This window comes from Sorghum bicolor, chromosome 3 (genome assembly GCF_000003195.3).
Source record: "Sorghum bicolor cultivar BTx623 chromosome 3, Sorghum_bicolor_NCBIv3, whole genome shotgun sequence".
Classification (NCBI taxonomy): domain Eukaryota; kingdom Viridiplantae; phylum Streptophyta; class Magnoliopsida; order Poales; family Poaceae; genus Sorghum; species Sorghum bicolor.
In genome coordinates, this window is record NC_012872.2 from 62,666,550 (window position 1) to 62,680,461 (window position 13,912).

The window sequence follows — 13,912 nt, forward strand, 5'->3', positions numbered from 1 at the left end:
AAATGAAACTCTCTATTGAGAGTGGGTGTTTCATCTAAGTCTCATTTCATTTCACATGAGACATGGCAGTCTTAGAAACAACGCCATGAAACTCTCCACTGATACTGGCCTTGCGTACCATGGGCCCATGACCATGACACCAACAGGATGTCGGATGTTTTTGCATTTTCCATGCTCACCTACTCTCTTGGTGGTTACCGAAATGTTAATAGCTGTTGACTGACTTCATCTATGTGTGATGATGCACCAAGTTTGGAACTTCTTTTTTATGCGCTCATATGTCACGCACTTTGGATCTACCTCTTTGTGATTTTTCATGAGCAATAGTATCGTGAACTTTGTAGACCAAAAATAAGAGTCAATGCAGCATCAATGGATGATATCCCATCCCAGGCGTGGTTAGCGAGCTCGCTCTTACTCTTAGTCAATCGTCACACGTTTCGGCCTCCCATTTGCCGTGTTAGATAACCTGTCTCTACCGCCACGCAGATGCTTAATTAAGGAAATGGACACGCTTAGGGATCAAATAGCGTGCCAACTACAAGACTGCAGTTCGTCGCTGAGGCCATTTGAACTTCTTTTGGTTGTCACCTGCGGTAATGACTGCGGCCTTGTTTAGTTCATCCAAAACCCAAAAAAGTTTCAAGATTTCTCGTCATATCGAATCTTGCGGCATATGTATAAAATATCAAATATAATATAGATAAAAGAAATAATTAATTACACAGTTTGCCTACAATTTACAAGACAAATCTTTTGACCCTAGTTAGTCCATGGTTGGACAATAATTATCAAATAAAAATAAAATAGCTACAATACTCAAAAACTTTTCACTTTCTCAACTAAACAGGACCTTAGCTACACTTGTGAAAAGACCCGTCATAAGTAGCTGGTGAATCTCCATCTACAAAAAAAAAATGCAATTCTCGTTTTCTAGAAGTCGAGCACTTGGAACTTTGACTAAATTTATATAAAAAAGTACTAACGTTTTTCAAGATGCAAAATAAATACCATTAGAATATATTATCACAATAAATTTATTTAGAGACATAATTGCTAATAATATTTAATATAAACTTGGTCAACTTTAAACTATGTCGATCAGCACGGATCTCATAATTATATTCTTTTGCGGACGAAGGGGTAGAAGATGTTAGGTGGAAACGGACCGCTGTCACTGGCACACTGCTTGGCCTTGTTTAGTTTACCCTAAAAAACAAAAACTTTTCAAGATTTCCCACACGTTGAATCTTGCGGCACATGTATGGAGCATTAAATATAGATGAAAATAAAAATTAATTGCACGGTTTGACACTAAATCGCGAGACGATTTTTTAAGTCTAGTTACTCTATAATTAGACAATGTTTGTTAAATAAAAACGAAAATGATATAGTGTCATAACTCAAAAAACTTTTGGATCTAAACAAGACCATAGTGCACAAGAGAGGTAGGGCAGGAGGGCTGGGATAGCAACTAGCAGCAATGGATGAATCCTGAAGCAACTCCTGTCACCTAGCAGCAGCAAAGCGGGATCGCTGAGGTGGCTTCGGTTGGTCGGCTCTTGTTCCGATCCGACGACTACAAACAAGCGCGTTATCGGCAGCCTAGCTGCATTCTGATTCCGTCAGCAACTCATGGCGCGCCGGACCCCAATGATGACGTAGCAGTACCACGAACCTGCTGCATGAGCATGATTTTGAGCAACACACCAAAGTTCGAGTGACCCATGCGCCGCGCCCCACATCCACAACCGACGCCACCACGACACGATCCAGCAGCCGTTTCTGGTTCTCTGCAGCTGGCCGGCCGGGCGCCGCGCCGCGCCACGCCGGTGAACTGGAGAATTTGTGGCCATGCCTGACTCGATCCCCTGCTCGACCGCTTGAAGGCCCCTAGCCCGACCATGTAGCGGCCGGCCTGCCTACTACGGTACTACCTACCACCAGGTTCTCAAATAGAGTAAACATTAAATATAGATAAAAACAAAAACTAATTATTTTTAAATCGTGAGACAAATCTTTTAAACTTAGTTACTCTATGATTGAATAATGTTTGTCAAATAAAAATGAAAGTGCTATATTGTCAAAATTCAAAAACTTTTTTTTGATCTAAATAAAGCCTTACATGAAAAACAGATCGGAGGTCCCTAGGTATAGGATGGATGCCACCATATATAGACTCTTTGAACATGAAATGGTAACAATATCAGGCAACAGATTTTGGCAATCAGAAGATCAGATGCCGACCTGCGCGCAGCGTTGCCTTGGCAATGGGCATGGTAACTGCTGGTTGTTAAACGTTGGTTGGTTCTCTCGGCCGCGTCGATTGCTGTCAGATACTCAGATGGATGGAATTGAAAGGGCAGCAGGCAGCGCCACCACCTCTTCCCTTCCCCGGGCATGGGTGGGTGTGGGTGGGTGGGACTTGGAGGTTTGGATCTTGTTTGGACTGTGGTTGCGCTACGCAGGTCCAATTTTTTACAATTTGATTTTTTTGAAATAAATTTCTCTTTTGGACCTCTGAAAAACTTAAATGTATTTTTAGATCTAGAGGATCGACGCCATGAAGCATGGCGTCGAGGTAACACACCTCGACGCCGTGTACCACGGCGTCGAGCTTCCAGGCATATCCACGTCTTCACTGCGTCCCTGGTTACGTGGCAAAAGGCAAAAAAAAAAAGCTTGACGCCACGGATCTTGGCGTCGAGCTTGGCGCCACAGATCACGGCGTCGAGCTCGACGCCGTAGATCCTGGCGTCGACCCCTTGAATACCTACCAGCCCGCGGCTCGCGTTCCTCTCTGTTCGCGAGCAAAGGCAAACTCGTCGCCGCCGCGCTGCCCCTGCTCGCCGACGCCGCCCTGCTCGCCGCGCTCTGCTCGCCGCGTGCCCCGCCCCTCCCCGTACTCGGCGCTCGTGCCCCGGCCCGGCCCCCGGAGCTGCTCCCTACCTCGGGCCGCGCCGCGCAGGGCGCCCTCGGGTCGGCGGCTTCGCCTCCCCTCGGGACGCGCCGCGGTCGGGGGGCGGGCACGCGGCCCGGTGTGGTGCCCGCCTTCGGCGCCGAGGCTGCTCCTGCCGCGCGGTCCGAGGCCGGCCAGCCAGGCCACACCCGAGGCAGCCCCCTCCGACGAGTAGCACCTTCGATTTTAGGTAATTTTTAAAACTTTAGTTTGTAGTTGTCATTCTTTTTATAATTTAGGTTGTTTCTGAATTTATTTGTAGTTAGTTATTAGTAAATAATACTTTAGTTAGTAAATAATACTTTAGTAAATAATACCCGATTCTAGGCTTTTCAGGTGCATTTATTTTATACTACAACGGCTACCAACTATTGGGTTCCTATATATATACGCAGTGGTGAGAGCGTTGCTACTCACTTGAGATTGTTCAGTTGAAGTAAAAATGTCTGGAGGGTCGTCTAGAGGGAAGGGAAAGGGAAAGGCGGCGATGAAGGGTAATCCCTTTCTTTGGGAGGGTCCTCTTGGTCCTAAAGACTTTGAGGAAGCAATTTATGATAGGTTCCCCCTTGAGAGCAAACATGATTTTACTAAAGAGGCACCACTGAGGGCATATGATGACCGAAAAGAAGAGTGGCCAAAATGCATGCATGGTGAGGATTGTTTGGTGCAGATGTACACAGAGGGGATAGATGGAGGGCGTCGTTTCTTCAAATGTCCACGAGCATGGGTAAGTCATATTAGTAATTCAACCTTCAATAAGATACTCTCTTGTGCTAAAGCTACATACTTATTGCAGTCATTCTTGTCAAAAGAGAACTGTGGCTTCACCAGATGGGTCGATCCTAGACCTATTCATCCCCATGCAGAGTACATCTACTACCTGCAGGACCGTATCTTTGATTTAGAAACGGAAGTTAGCAGTGGTTACAAGGACGATGAAGAGGACGACAACAGCAATGCTACTGGCTCCCAAAACACAATATGCAATGATCCATACTGCACATGCTCTAATCACAAGAACAAGGGCCCTCCTTCACCACCACCCCCACCACCACCACCAACAACGGGAGGATACTATGGAGAAGGGGCAACACAGTTTGCTATGTGGCCACACTACTAGGTCGAACTGAACTAATTCACAGGCCACATCCATATGTTTGTTGTTTGGTTTAATCACCTAAGGCATGTTAGGGTTAGTCGAAAGAACTATGTACCTTTGTATGGTATATGTTCTCACATGCCATTTCCTGTGCTTGTTAATTGCTTGAATTACCTAAGGCATGTTAGGTTTAGTCTCGGACCTCTGCACCCTTGTTTGGTGCATGTTTTGACATGCCATTCAATGTGATGTGTGCTACTAGTTATGCAATATACTAGTTCGTTAACTTCCATTTCAACTAATTATCATCATTTCATTGCCTATGCAATACTCAAATAAAAATATTGTCTACTAATAATGAAACCAAATTAAAATTGCTAAAGTGCATTACATAACAACAAATTGAAAATTCCAACACAAAACAATATTGTCCATGAACCAAACAAAGAACAAGAAGGTAATGTAAATACTGAGTGCAACGAGGCCACTTTTCCTTCCTCTGGGCATCTGGATTCTCATCCATCGCTGCCTTCGCTCGGCGCACACGCTCAAGCTTCTTTTCCCTCTCCTCCAGAGCCGCAGCAACACGTCTTCTTTCCTCCTCTTCCTTGTGCTCCCTCTTTTGAGCCTCCTCTCTACGTCTCTTCTCTAATATCTCTGCACGCTCTGCATCCCACTCCTTTAGGCCTTGTAGAAGCCGCTTGTCGGACTCCTTAATCTCAGTGTCGATCCACTGCTCAAAATCACACAATGGTGGAGGGGTCTGCAACAAATATGTTTGTTCAAAAATTTAAATCATGCTTCATAGGACACAAAATACTAAGTGCACAATAGAAAAATTAACTTACAATAAAGTTACTGCAGCGTTGTTTTGGCGTAGGCTCCCAGGCAAAATTGGAACACATCCAATACCTGTGCCGATAGGTTTCCTCGTCTTCTGAAATTTCTACCTTGCAAGGATCACCACAAAAGCACATAGGTACTGGAACACCGCTAGGAAGCGGCTTGTGGATGTACGGACTCCCGGTCGTCCGGCCATAGCTACAATTCAAAGAATTCAATTCTAAGAAATCATAGCAAATAACGATTCAACCGAAAACTACAATTTATCAAATGATAAAAAATAATGAATGAAATTTATCGAAACATGTCGAAAGGTTACCTTGGTTTGCTACTTTTTCCACGACGTGGCATTCTACGATTGCATAATATAAATATTAATCATCCATTCAAAAATCTAGAAATAGTTTATCTAAGTCTACAACATACGTGTAATATAGGTCAAATCAATGTGTCAAAAAACTAATATGTGAAAGAGTATACCTGGCTCTTCAAGATCTATGGAACAAATCAAACTTTTGATGGTCGAAATATTGAATCTAAATTCGTGCTCGGTTTTTGGAGAGAAAGAGCCGAGAGGGGAGATGAAAATATGAACTGCGTCCACGGGTAGCGAAGGGCGTCGGCCGGTATGTAGTAGGAGCCGTGATCTGTGGCGCCGAGCTCCCTGCCACGTCAGGTCCACGTCAGAAGCCCCGCTGGGCACAACCAAGGATCTCCATGGCGTCGAGACGTGATACCTCGACGCCATGATGCATGGCGTCGACCCTCTAGGTCCATTTCTGCATTTAAGTTTTTTAGGGGTTCAATTGTGAATTTTCTTAAAAAAAAAGAGCCAAATTGTAAAAAATTGGGCTACGCAGGCAGCCTTCGCCTTTAGCTGACATTTCGATTGATGACACCATCTGAACTGCGCACGGCACGAGGAGCATGAAAGGTGCAATTTTGTTTTCTTCCGCGGCCTTATTTTCGCTTTCTCAAGATTGAGAAACTTGTCCTGTGCTGATGATATGAATCATACCACGTTATCCACATTGCTGTTTTACTTGGGAGCGCTTAGGATAGAACAGTGGGCCCATTTACTTATTACTCCCTCCGTCCCTGAAAGAATCAATTCCTAGGATCCGTGCCAGTCAAACTTTTTAAAGTTTGACTAACTTTATAGAAAAGAGTAACAACATCTATAATATAAAATACACATTATATGAAAATATATATTATGATGAATCTAATAATACTAATTTGATACTATAAATCTTAGCATTTTTTTCTAGAAATTTGGTCAAAGTTTAAAAAGTTTGACTTAGGACAACTCTAGAAATTGATTCTTTCAGGGACGGAGGGAGTATTTAGTAGTTAGGAGGTTTTGGTTGAGGTTGTTAAAATTCTACAGGTACTATAGTATTTTCGTTTTATTTGACAATTAGTGTCCAATCATAAACTAATTAGGCTTAAAAGATTCATTTCATAAATTACTCTCTAGCTGTGTTTTTTAGTTTCGTAAATAGTTTATATTTAGTATTACATACATATGTCAAAACATTCGATGTGACGGACAGTAAATTTTAACAGATGCAACCAAACCGGGCCTTACTACCCGATACTCAAGGGACCAACTTGTTATCTCATATAAATTTATATAACAAAAAGATAAAAATAAAGTAAACTAACATATATACTATAGAAAAATGTGCAAATATAGGCGTATGTACATATGAATTGTAGAAAAAATGTATGAGATTGTAGTTCTTCATGAAAATCTAGCTTTTCATTCTCTTTCCTTTTCATTCTCCTTTATGGCATGCTTTGTCTCGAGAAATTAATGCAGTGTTCGTACTGACCTATCAGAATTGAGGCCTTGTTTAGATCTAAAAACTTTTTGGATTTTGACACTGTAGCACTTTCGTTTTTATTTGACAAACATTGTCCAATCACAGAGTAACTAGCCTTAAAAGATTCGTCTCGTAATTTACAGGTAAACTGTGCAATTAGTTATCTTTTTTATCTATATTTAATGTTCCATGCATTTGCCGCAAGATTCGATGTGACGGGGAATCTTGTAAAGTTTTGGGTTTTTGGGTGCATCTAAACAAGGCCTCAGCTCGGATGTGTTTCCCTGTTCACAGAATTTTATTGGAAAAATGAGTACTTTTGACACATTAATTATGTCGATAGCAGACTACTAGTACTAGTTAGTTCCTACAACCTGCCTTCTCATGTGATCCACGTCTCTTTCCGCCGTGAGAAAGCACACAAAGGTTAGTCACCTTTCTCTTGTATTTACAAACATATATATAATCACTTCCAGGCTAGTAACAAATTAAAAAAAAATCCCGTTGATGTTTCAACTAGAGGTAGTTTTTCCAATAATAAAAAAAATTATATAATAGCACACTCTAGCTAAACAACCCTAATGACAATCATCAGAAAATGACGACTTGCTTTGCCTAGTGTGAATTAGCAAACCGTGCTAGCTTGGCACTGCCAGCCGGGCACAGGCCGACGGCATGGCCTAATCAGTGAGTTTTAATTGCACCACATGGCTCCCATCCGCTGAAGATCCTCACTTCAATCACCGCGCGCGGCCGCGGTCACATGACACCAACTAATGACACGATTAGTTAGTTTATATCAACAGTTTACCCGTAACATGCAGCGAGACCATGGACCCGAGAGGCCGAGAGGTATCGCGTACGTATCCGTGTGGCCTCCTAGCTCTAGCGATCACTGGTTTAACAACAATGCTACCGTCGCCGGTCCGTGCTTGACGACGACGACGCGTCCGGGCGAGCCTACTAATCATTAGGGTGGCGCGCGCGGCACCGTACCGGCAAGCGAGTCAACGCTGTAATTGAAAGCGCCATGTGAAGTGCATGCACCGCAACAAAAAGATTGGGTTTAATTAATTTACTGGAAGCTGATTTATGCTGCTGATGATTGGGTTTTGTTTGACTAACGCGTCCACGCCATCACCAAGCAGGACGAATCGATTTGCTGTGACCATGGGCGGGCGACAATAATCCGTTTTCTTAGAGAATGAGTAGTGGCATGTGTCGTGTTTGTAGTGACTACACGTACGTATATCGTGATGGCAAGGTTAAGGATTTCGCGCAAGTTTATTTCTCGCCTTCTTCACAGATAAAACAAGCGTAGTTTAGTTTCCAAATAACAAAATTCGGCGTCAACCTATCAATAAACAAAACCACTGCCAGAATACGGAAAAAAAATTGAGTCGACCGTCGGGACGAGCGCAGAGACAGAGCAGTCGCGCTCGGACGCCACCTTTCAGCAAGGAGAAAAAACGTGACATGCCCTAGGACGAAACTTTAGTTCTGGCCCGATCGTGAACCACAGGCCGCAGCCGCAACACAGGACGCCACACTGGCCACGTGCTGACGCCGACACGCTTGAACCGGTCTTCGGTCTCTTCCGCCCCCACGAGCCGCGACCCTTTGGGCAACCACGGGTGCGCGAGCGCGGCGAAATCTGGGCTTCGCCGCGCACCCGTGCCCATGCCCCCACGGCCACCCGGCCCCCGCGCCACACCACACGATGCCAGCCCAGAGGCACGCTGCACGCAGGGTCTCTTGGCTCTCGGCACGGGCAGGCATGCTGCTGCACTGGCTGGGCTAGCTCGTGGCTCCCTTCCGTTCGATCGGTTCGGTTTGGTTTGCTTTGCTGCAGCCAACTGGTCTGTACTGTCCACCAAGTGGGCGGCGAAGCCGGAAGCCTTCACGGTGACTCGACTCCACTCCGTTTTGCTAGTACTAGAGCCTGTTTGGGGTGGCTCCAGAGCCGAACTTCACCCCAGAGTTGGCTGGAGCTAGCCAAACACCCCAACTCCAAACAATATTGGAGCAGCCCAACTCCATGGAGTTTGTGGAGCTCTAGTTCAATTGTGTGGAGTACCTCATTTGCTACTCCAGAATCCCTCAAAATAGACGTAGACATGGAGTTATAAGGAAATTACCCGCAATTGCCATCCATTACACACTCCCACCAGGCGAAACGTTATTTTTTCTTTCTTTCTCCTTCCCCCCGCCCGACCCCGCGACCCGCCCTTCGCCAGTCCGCAGCGCCCGCCTCCCACGCGCGCGAGCGCCCGCCTCCCAGCGCCCGCCGCCGGGCCTCGTCTGGCAGCGCCGCCGCCCCCTCGTCTGGCAGCGCCGCCACCCAGCGCGCGGCCCCCCTCCCTCCTCCTCTCTTCTCCCCCCTCGGCCCTTCCTCCCCGCCGTCTCCCTGAAGGACCAGCGCCGGCGCCCCGTTCCCTAACCCTAACCCTACAAGAGAAGAAGAGAAAGAAGAGCACCTGGACCTGCCGGCGAGGAAGGAGCACCTGGACCTGCCGGCGAGGAAGGAGAAAGAAGAGCACCTGGACCGCCGCCCCCATCAACCTAGCAAGGTATACCTTCAGCAGCCTCTGGAGCTATTTTTTTTTACAGAGAGTTCATGATTTGCACTAGATGGTCTGTAGTTGTCCAATTTTGGGATGAATTTGGTGCTATGTAGTTCAATTTAGCGAATTGTTTTTCCTATTCTGAATTGTTGTGTTGAGTTGGTATAGATGCCGGAAATTGACTGGAACGTAGAGAACACTCGGATCCTTTGTGCTTTGTTGGCTGAGCAAGTTGAGAAAGGAAATCGGCCAAATACATTCTTGAACTCAGTTGGGTATGCTGAGGTTGAGAAAGGGTTTAAAGATCGGGTGGGTATTGAATTGGTCAAGGGACAAATCAAGAACAAGTGGGACAAATTGAAGGAAGATTTTAAGGCATGGAAAAAGTTAACAACGAGGCAAACAGGAATTGGTTGGAATAATGGTACTATCAATATGGACGACGAATGGTGGAAGAAAGCTAGAGCTGTAAGTGTGTTGCTCTATGTGTCAATCTCTATTTAAATGGACTGTTATTATTTGTCCTAATATGTGTTACTCTCTTTTATACTTTCAGGATATTCCAGGTTGTGGGAAGTTTAGGAAGCATCCACTTCAAAATGAAGATGAGTTAGCAATTTGTTTTCGAGGCATTGTAAACATTGGTTCTGATCACTGGAACCCTTGTGCCAACACCTCGACAATGGCTGTGGATGAAGAAGCTGCTGTGTCTCGCCATGCCTCCGATACATCTACATTTGAAGCAAGCTTTGTGACTATGGACGCATTTCGTGATAGTTTGGCTACATCCATCGCATTAGCTTGGAATTAATGTAATCATGCTCTCAAACTATATGTATTTTGTGTTCTCAGGTTATTTTATTAAACTTGTAATGTACGATTTTTCCTTTGATGGATTGTTAAAGTTATTAGGAATTATTATTTCGGATGACAATCATGTAATATGTTGGATTTTTTTTAAACCATGTTGGAATTTAATTTTAGTTAACTAGTTTGCTGCTACTGGGTATCAATTACACTTGTAAACCAAGGGCAAAGTGGGCAAACAACACAGACAAACAGAACTCTGGAGCTCAGAGTATCATTCTAGCCAAACACTCCCAAAAGACAGCTCCAACTCCACTCAGAGCCAGCTCCAGCTGGATTTCTGGAGCAGAGCCGCTCTGACTGGAGTTGGAGCCACCCCAAACAGGCCCCTAGTATAGTAGTTCCGCGAGACGCAGCAGCGAGACAAATTGCACGGGCTCGCTCTTGTGGTCTCAAATCTCGGTCATCTGAGCTGGACGGCTAACTGTTCAACGAATGGTCAGAGTGGCGCTGTAGCCGGAGGAGGGAGCCCCATGTGGTGCACGTGGACCCGGCGCAGCTGTTGCCCCGCTGCACCAGCAGCAGACGGACTGACGGAGACGATCCAGCCGGACCACCTGCCGCCTGCCGGAGAAGAGAACATCTCGGAAATATAGGACTGACAGACAGACGTACTCGTACTACTAGACACATCAGGGTCTGTCAGGAGAGCTTGAAGCTTTTTCAGGAGCAGATGCATGCAATCACCGTTCTTGTCTGTGTCTGCCAGTGATGTGGAGATGTGATGAACTTGTGTGGCAAGCGTTACTGGTACACCGAATTTTGACCAGAAAAACTGTGCCTTTTTTCCCCCCGGATTTTGCATGCACGCGCAGAAAATTACAAAGAGCCCGTATTTATGAGCGCTGACGCACCAATAGTGGCCTGCGATCACAAGGAATCACACAGACCCCGGAAAAATGAGGCGAAAAAGCAAACGGAATTGACATCACCGGGCAGATCGGCGACCCGGTCAGAATCAGGAAAATGAGACCGCCGGCTAGGCGCACACACACCGCACTTAATCTCAGGATTAGGCTTAATTAATAATTAATTAATTATCTAAGTTCATCCATCCATCATTTCATTCCGGAGGCTCCCCGCGACCGCGAGCGATCAGGAATCGAGCGATCGAGCCTGGATCGTCAGATCGCTCGCTTGTCGCCACTCCGAAATGAAGAAAAAAAAAAGAACTCCCTTCTTCCTCGTTTGTTTCAAGAAGGGAGCAAAAATTACAGCAACAGCATCGATCGATCAAGAAGAACAGCAAAGCAAGCACCTTACAAAACCAGAACTGAAGGACGGTACGGCGGCGGCGGTTGTAGTAGTACTGGTGGTGGTGGCGGCGGCTACGGTACGGTAGAGGCGCGCGCCGGCGAGGCCGCGATGAGAGGCGCGCGGGATCTTCACTCGGACGGCGCCGCCATCCGGGGCGAGGTGACGGGGAAGAGCGGGAGCAGGCGCGGGGGCTCGGCGCCGCCCCTCGGGGACGGGTGGAGGAAGAAGCCCCTCTCGGCGATGGCGGCGCGCTCGGCCTCCTCGGAGGACGACGACGTGGACGCCGGCGAGCGGTTGAAGGGGTCGCCGGTGAGCGGCGTCACCGGGCTGCTGAGCCTGAGGGACGGGAAGTCCAGGACGCTCGGGGACAGGATCTCCGGCGCCGTGGCCCTCGTCCGCGGCGACGGCGGCGGGCCCATCGCCAGCGGCGCGATCATCTTGAGGTTCTTCAGGCTGCTCCGCCGCTCGTACAGCTTGAAAGACGGCTTCTTCGGCCGGCAGGCCGCCCCGCTCGCCGCCTGGCCGCCGCCGTTGGCTGCTGCTGCCCCTGCTGTCGTCGTCGCGTCGTTCTTGGCCGGCTGCTCGGCGCCGGTGAGCATCTGGACGACCTGCTTGAACGAGGTGGTGTCGGCCTGGACGAAGGTGGTGGGGAACGGGGTGGTGTCGATGGTGCGCGGGATGGGCCTCGGGGACTGCGGGAGTTTGTGGGGCTGCTGCGCACGGTGGTGGTGCGGGTGAGATGGGGAGGTGGAGGACGACGACGACGACGAGGTGGAAGAGGAAGGGGAGTTGGGGTCCCGCTGATGAGGCATGGGGAGGAGTTGCTTGGTGGAAACCTCCATTGGAGTGTGTGGGTTTTGGCGTTGGTGGGGGAGAGAAGAGGGCCGGGGAGGTGACGAGAGGGGAGGGGAGGAGGAGGAAGAGGATTTGAGTGGAGGAAGAGGGTGGGGAGGTTAAGAAGAGAGAGAACGGGGAGTGTTAGAGGTGCATTGCTTGTGGTGTGAGTGAGACTTTGGATGCATGCTCTCTCTCTCTCTCTCTCTCTCAAAAGTCCGTTTCAATTTTTTTTGAAAAAAGTCCGTTTCATTTCGCGCGGTTTTCTTTTTTTCTTTTTTCAAGTTTTCTTTGTCCTTTTCCTCTTTTTCTTCCGCCTGTGTTGGGTAGTGTGGTGGTGGTGGCCAGGTGGGGAAGCAGAAGCGCTAATTTTAGACTCAAGTACTGAAGAGTGAAGACTGAACCTCATGGTTCCTGCTATTTACACCCATCTTCGTCTCCATGCAGGGTTTGTATTTAGATCACCCTTCATGCCTCTCTCGTGATGTAAAAACCACCTCGTACGAATAACTTTTATTTGGACGGCTGGTATTGCGAACCGGGTAAGTTCATAATATTTTAAAATGAAAGGCCCCCCATCTTTTGTGTTTTTATCTAGACCACCTTTTAACGGTTAGATTATGCTAGTGGTTTTTATGAGTTTTCTTCGATGAAATTTGGTTGGAGGGGTTGGTGGTTTCATGAGTTTTGTTTGATGAAATTTGGTTTCATGGATTTTTTTTTCATCAAGAAAAATCAATGTCTTGAACAGTGGACGAGGTTAGTGAAGAATGAAGAGTAAAGGTGGCCATGGCCAAATGGGACACATGGTTTTTGAAATTACTTAAAAGTAAACAAGGATTCTTTGATATCCTTTTAAGGCTAATTTATTATTCTATCCTTATTAGACCTAGTTTGGTTTCGCTTCGGATGGCTCGGGCTCCACCAGCACGCATCCTATAGCATACTATGTTGCAGTGTGCGTTTCTGTAGTAGGTCCTGTAGTGACTCCGGCTCCGGCAGGGACTAGAGAGGAGTCAGAGGAGCCAGTGTTGGGTTGGGTGGCTCGGCGGCTTCGCCACACCAAACGGCTCCTAATCTCACTTCAAGCTGCACTAACGAGAGCGGGCGTGGTGTAGATTCAAATGATCATTTATACCATCATAACAATTTATAGTGCATTCTAGTGTTTAAACCTAATTCCTTATTTTTATTAAAAATATAAGAAGTAGGGTTATGAATAAAAGGTATAGTGAGCAGAAGAGTCTTAACTTAACATATTGACAGAAAAAATCTATGACAACTAGTAAGATCAAAGTTTAAAAGTTCAAATCTAGATTCATCATGTCACAATATTCGGGCTATAACAAGAGACACCATGACTTAAGTAAATATATATTGAAGACACGTGGAACAACCATGTAAAGAGAAGATAACAATGAATAGAAATTGGAAAAACATACAATGTGATCCTAAATTCATCGCAACTGGTGAAACGTATAAAAGACATATCGATGTAAACACGAACTTCATACTTTTGCTGTTTATAAGATTTTAGCCTATATAGGAGCACATGTTAATAGTTTAGTTGTACATATTGGGTGCACATGTTTTAGACTTTTTTGTGGCCAAGATATTGCATGATACTCCCTCTATCCCAAATTATAAGTTATTTCAAGAA

At 46.3% G+C, this 13,912-nt stretch overlaps 3 protein-coding genes across 5 annotated transcripts; 1 reads left to right on the plus strand and 2 right to left on the minus strand.

The window, feature by feature from the left end:
- LOC110434222 lies at nucleotides 4,375–5,463 on the minus strand. Of its 2 annotated transcripts, none has more exons than XM_021458089.1 (4): nucleotides 5,382–5,463; nucleotides 5,221–5,253; nucleotides 4,907–5,099; nucleotides 4,375–4,791 (listed from the first exon to the last, which is right to left on the minus strand). In XM_021458089.1, exons 2-4 carry the CDS (start codon nucleotides 5,250–5,252, stop codon nucleotides 4,390–4,392), a joined length of 627 nt encoding a protein of 208 aa, XP_021313764.1. In that variant the 5' UTR covers nucleotide 5,253; nucleotides 5,382–5,463; the 3' UTR covers nucleotides 4,375–4,389. The 2 variants fall into 2 exon arrangements, with proteins under 2 accessions (XP_021313764.1, XP_021313763.1); XM_021458088.1 differs by having other exon boundaries at nucleotides 4,375–4,821; nucleotides 5,382–5,453.
- On the plus strand, nucleotides 8,992–10,436 carry LOC8062184 (L10-interacting MYB domain-containing protein). 2 transcript variants are annotated; one of them, XM_021455449.1, is made up of 3 exons: nucleotides 8,992–9,300; nucleotides 9,463–9,762; nucleotides 9,851–10,436. In XM_021455449.1, the coding sequence occupies exons 2-3, from the start codon at nucleotides 9,463–9,465 to the stop codon at nucleotides 10,103–10,105; spliced, it is 555 nt and encodes a 184-aa protein (XP_021311124.1). In that variant the 5' UTR covers nucleotides 8,992–9,300; the 3' UTR covers nucleotides 10,106–10,436. The 2 variants fall into 2 exon arrangements, with proteins under 2 accessions (XP_021311124.1, XP_002456352.1); XM_002456307.2 differs by having other exon boundaries at nucleotides 8,992–9,762.
- Nucleotides 11,162–12,417, minus strand: LOC8062185 (VQ motif-containing protein 4). The gene has a single exon (XM_002458436.2). It carries the CDS (start codon nucleotides 12,258–12,260, stop codon nucleotides 11,547–11,549), a length of 714 nt encoding a protein of 237 aa, XP_002458481.1. The 5' UTR covers nucleotides 12,261–12,417; the 3' UTR covers nucleotides 11,162–11,546.

Bases quoted from the DNA above. Each gene is read 5' to 3' on its own strand.
- LOC8062185 (XM_002458436.2), bottom strand. From the start codon at position 12,260: ATGGAGGTTTCCACCAAGCAACTCCTCCCCATGCCTCATCAGCGGGAC.
- LOC110434222 (XM_021458088.1), bottom strand. From the start codon at position 5,252: ATGCCACGTCGTGGAAAAAGTAGCAAACCAAG. The intron at 5,100-5,220 runs GTAACCTTTCGA...TTTGAATTGTAG, and splicing joins GGAAAAAGTAGCAAACCAAG to CTATGGCCGGACGACCGGGA. The intron at 4,822-4,906 runs GTAAGTTAATTT...TATTTGTTGCAG, and splicing joins AACGCTGCAGTAACTTTATT to ACCCCTCCACCATTGTGTGA.
- LOC8062184 (XM_002456307.2), top strand. From the start codon at position 9,463: ATGCCGGAAATTGACTGGAACGTAGAGAACACTCGGATCCTTTGTGCT. The intron at 9,763-9,850 runs GTAAGTGTGTTG...TTATACTTTCAG, and splicing joins GGTGGAAGAAAGCTAGAGCT to GATATTCCAGGTTGTGGGAA.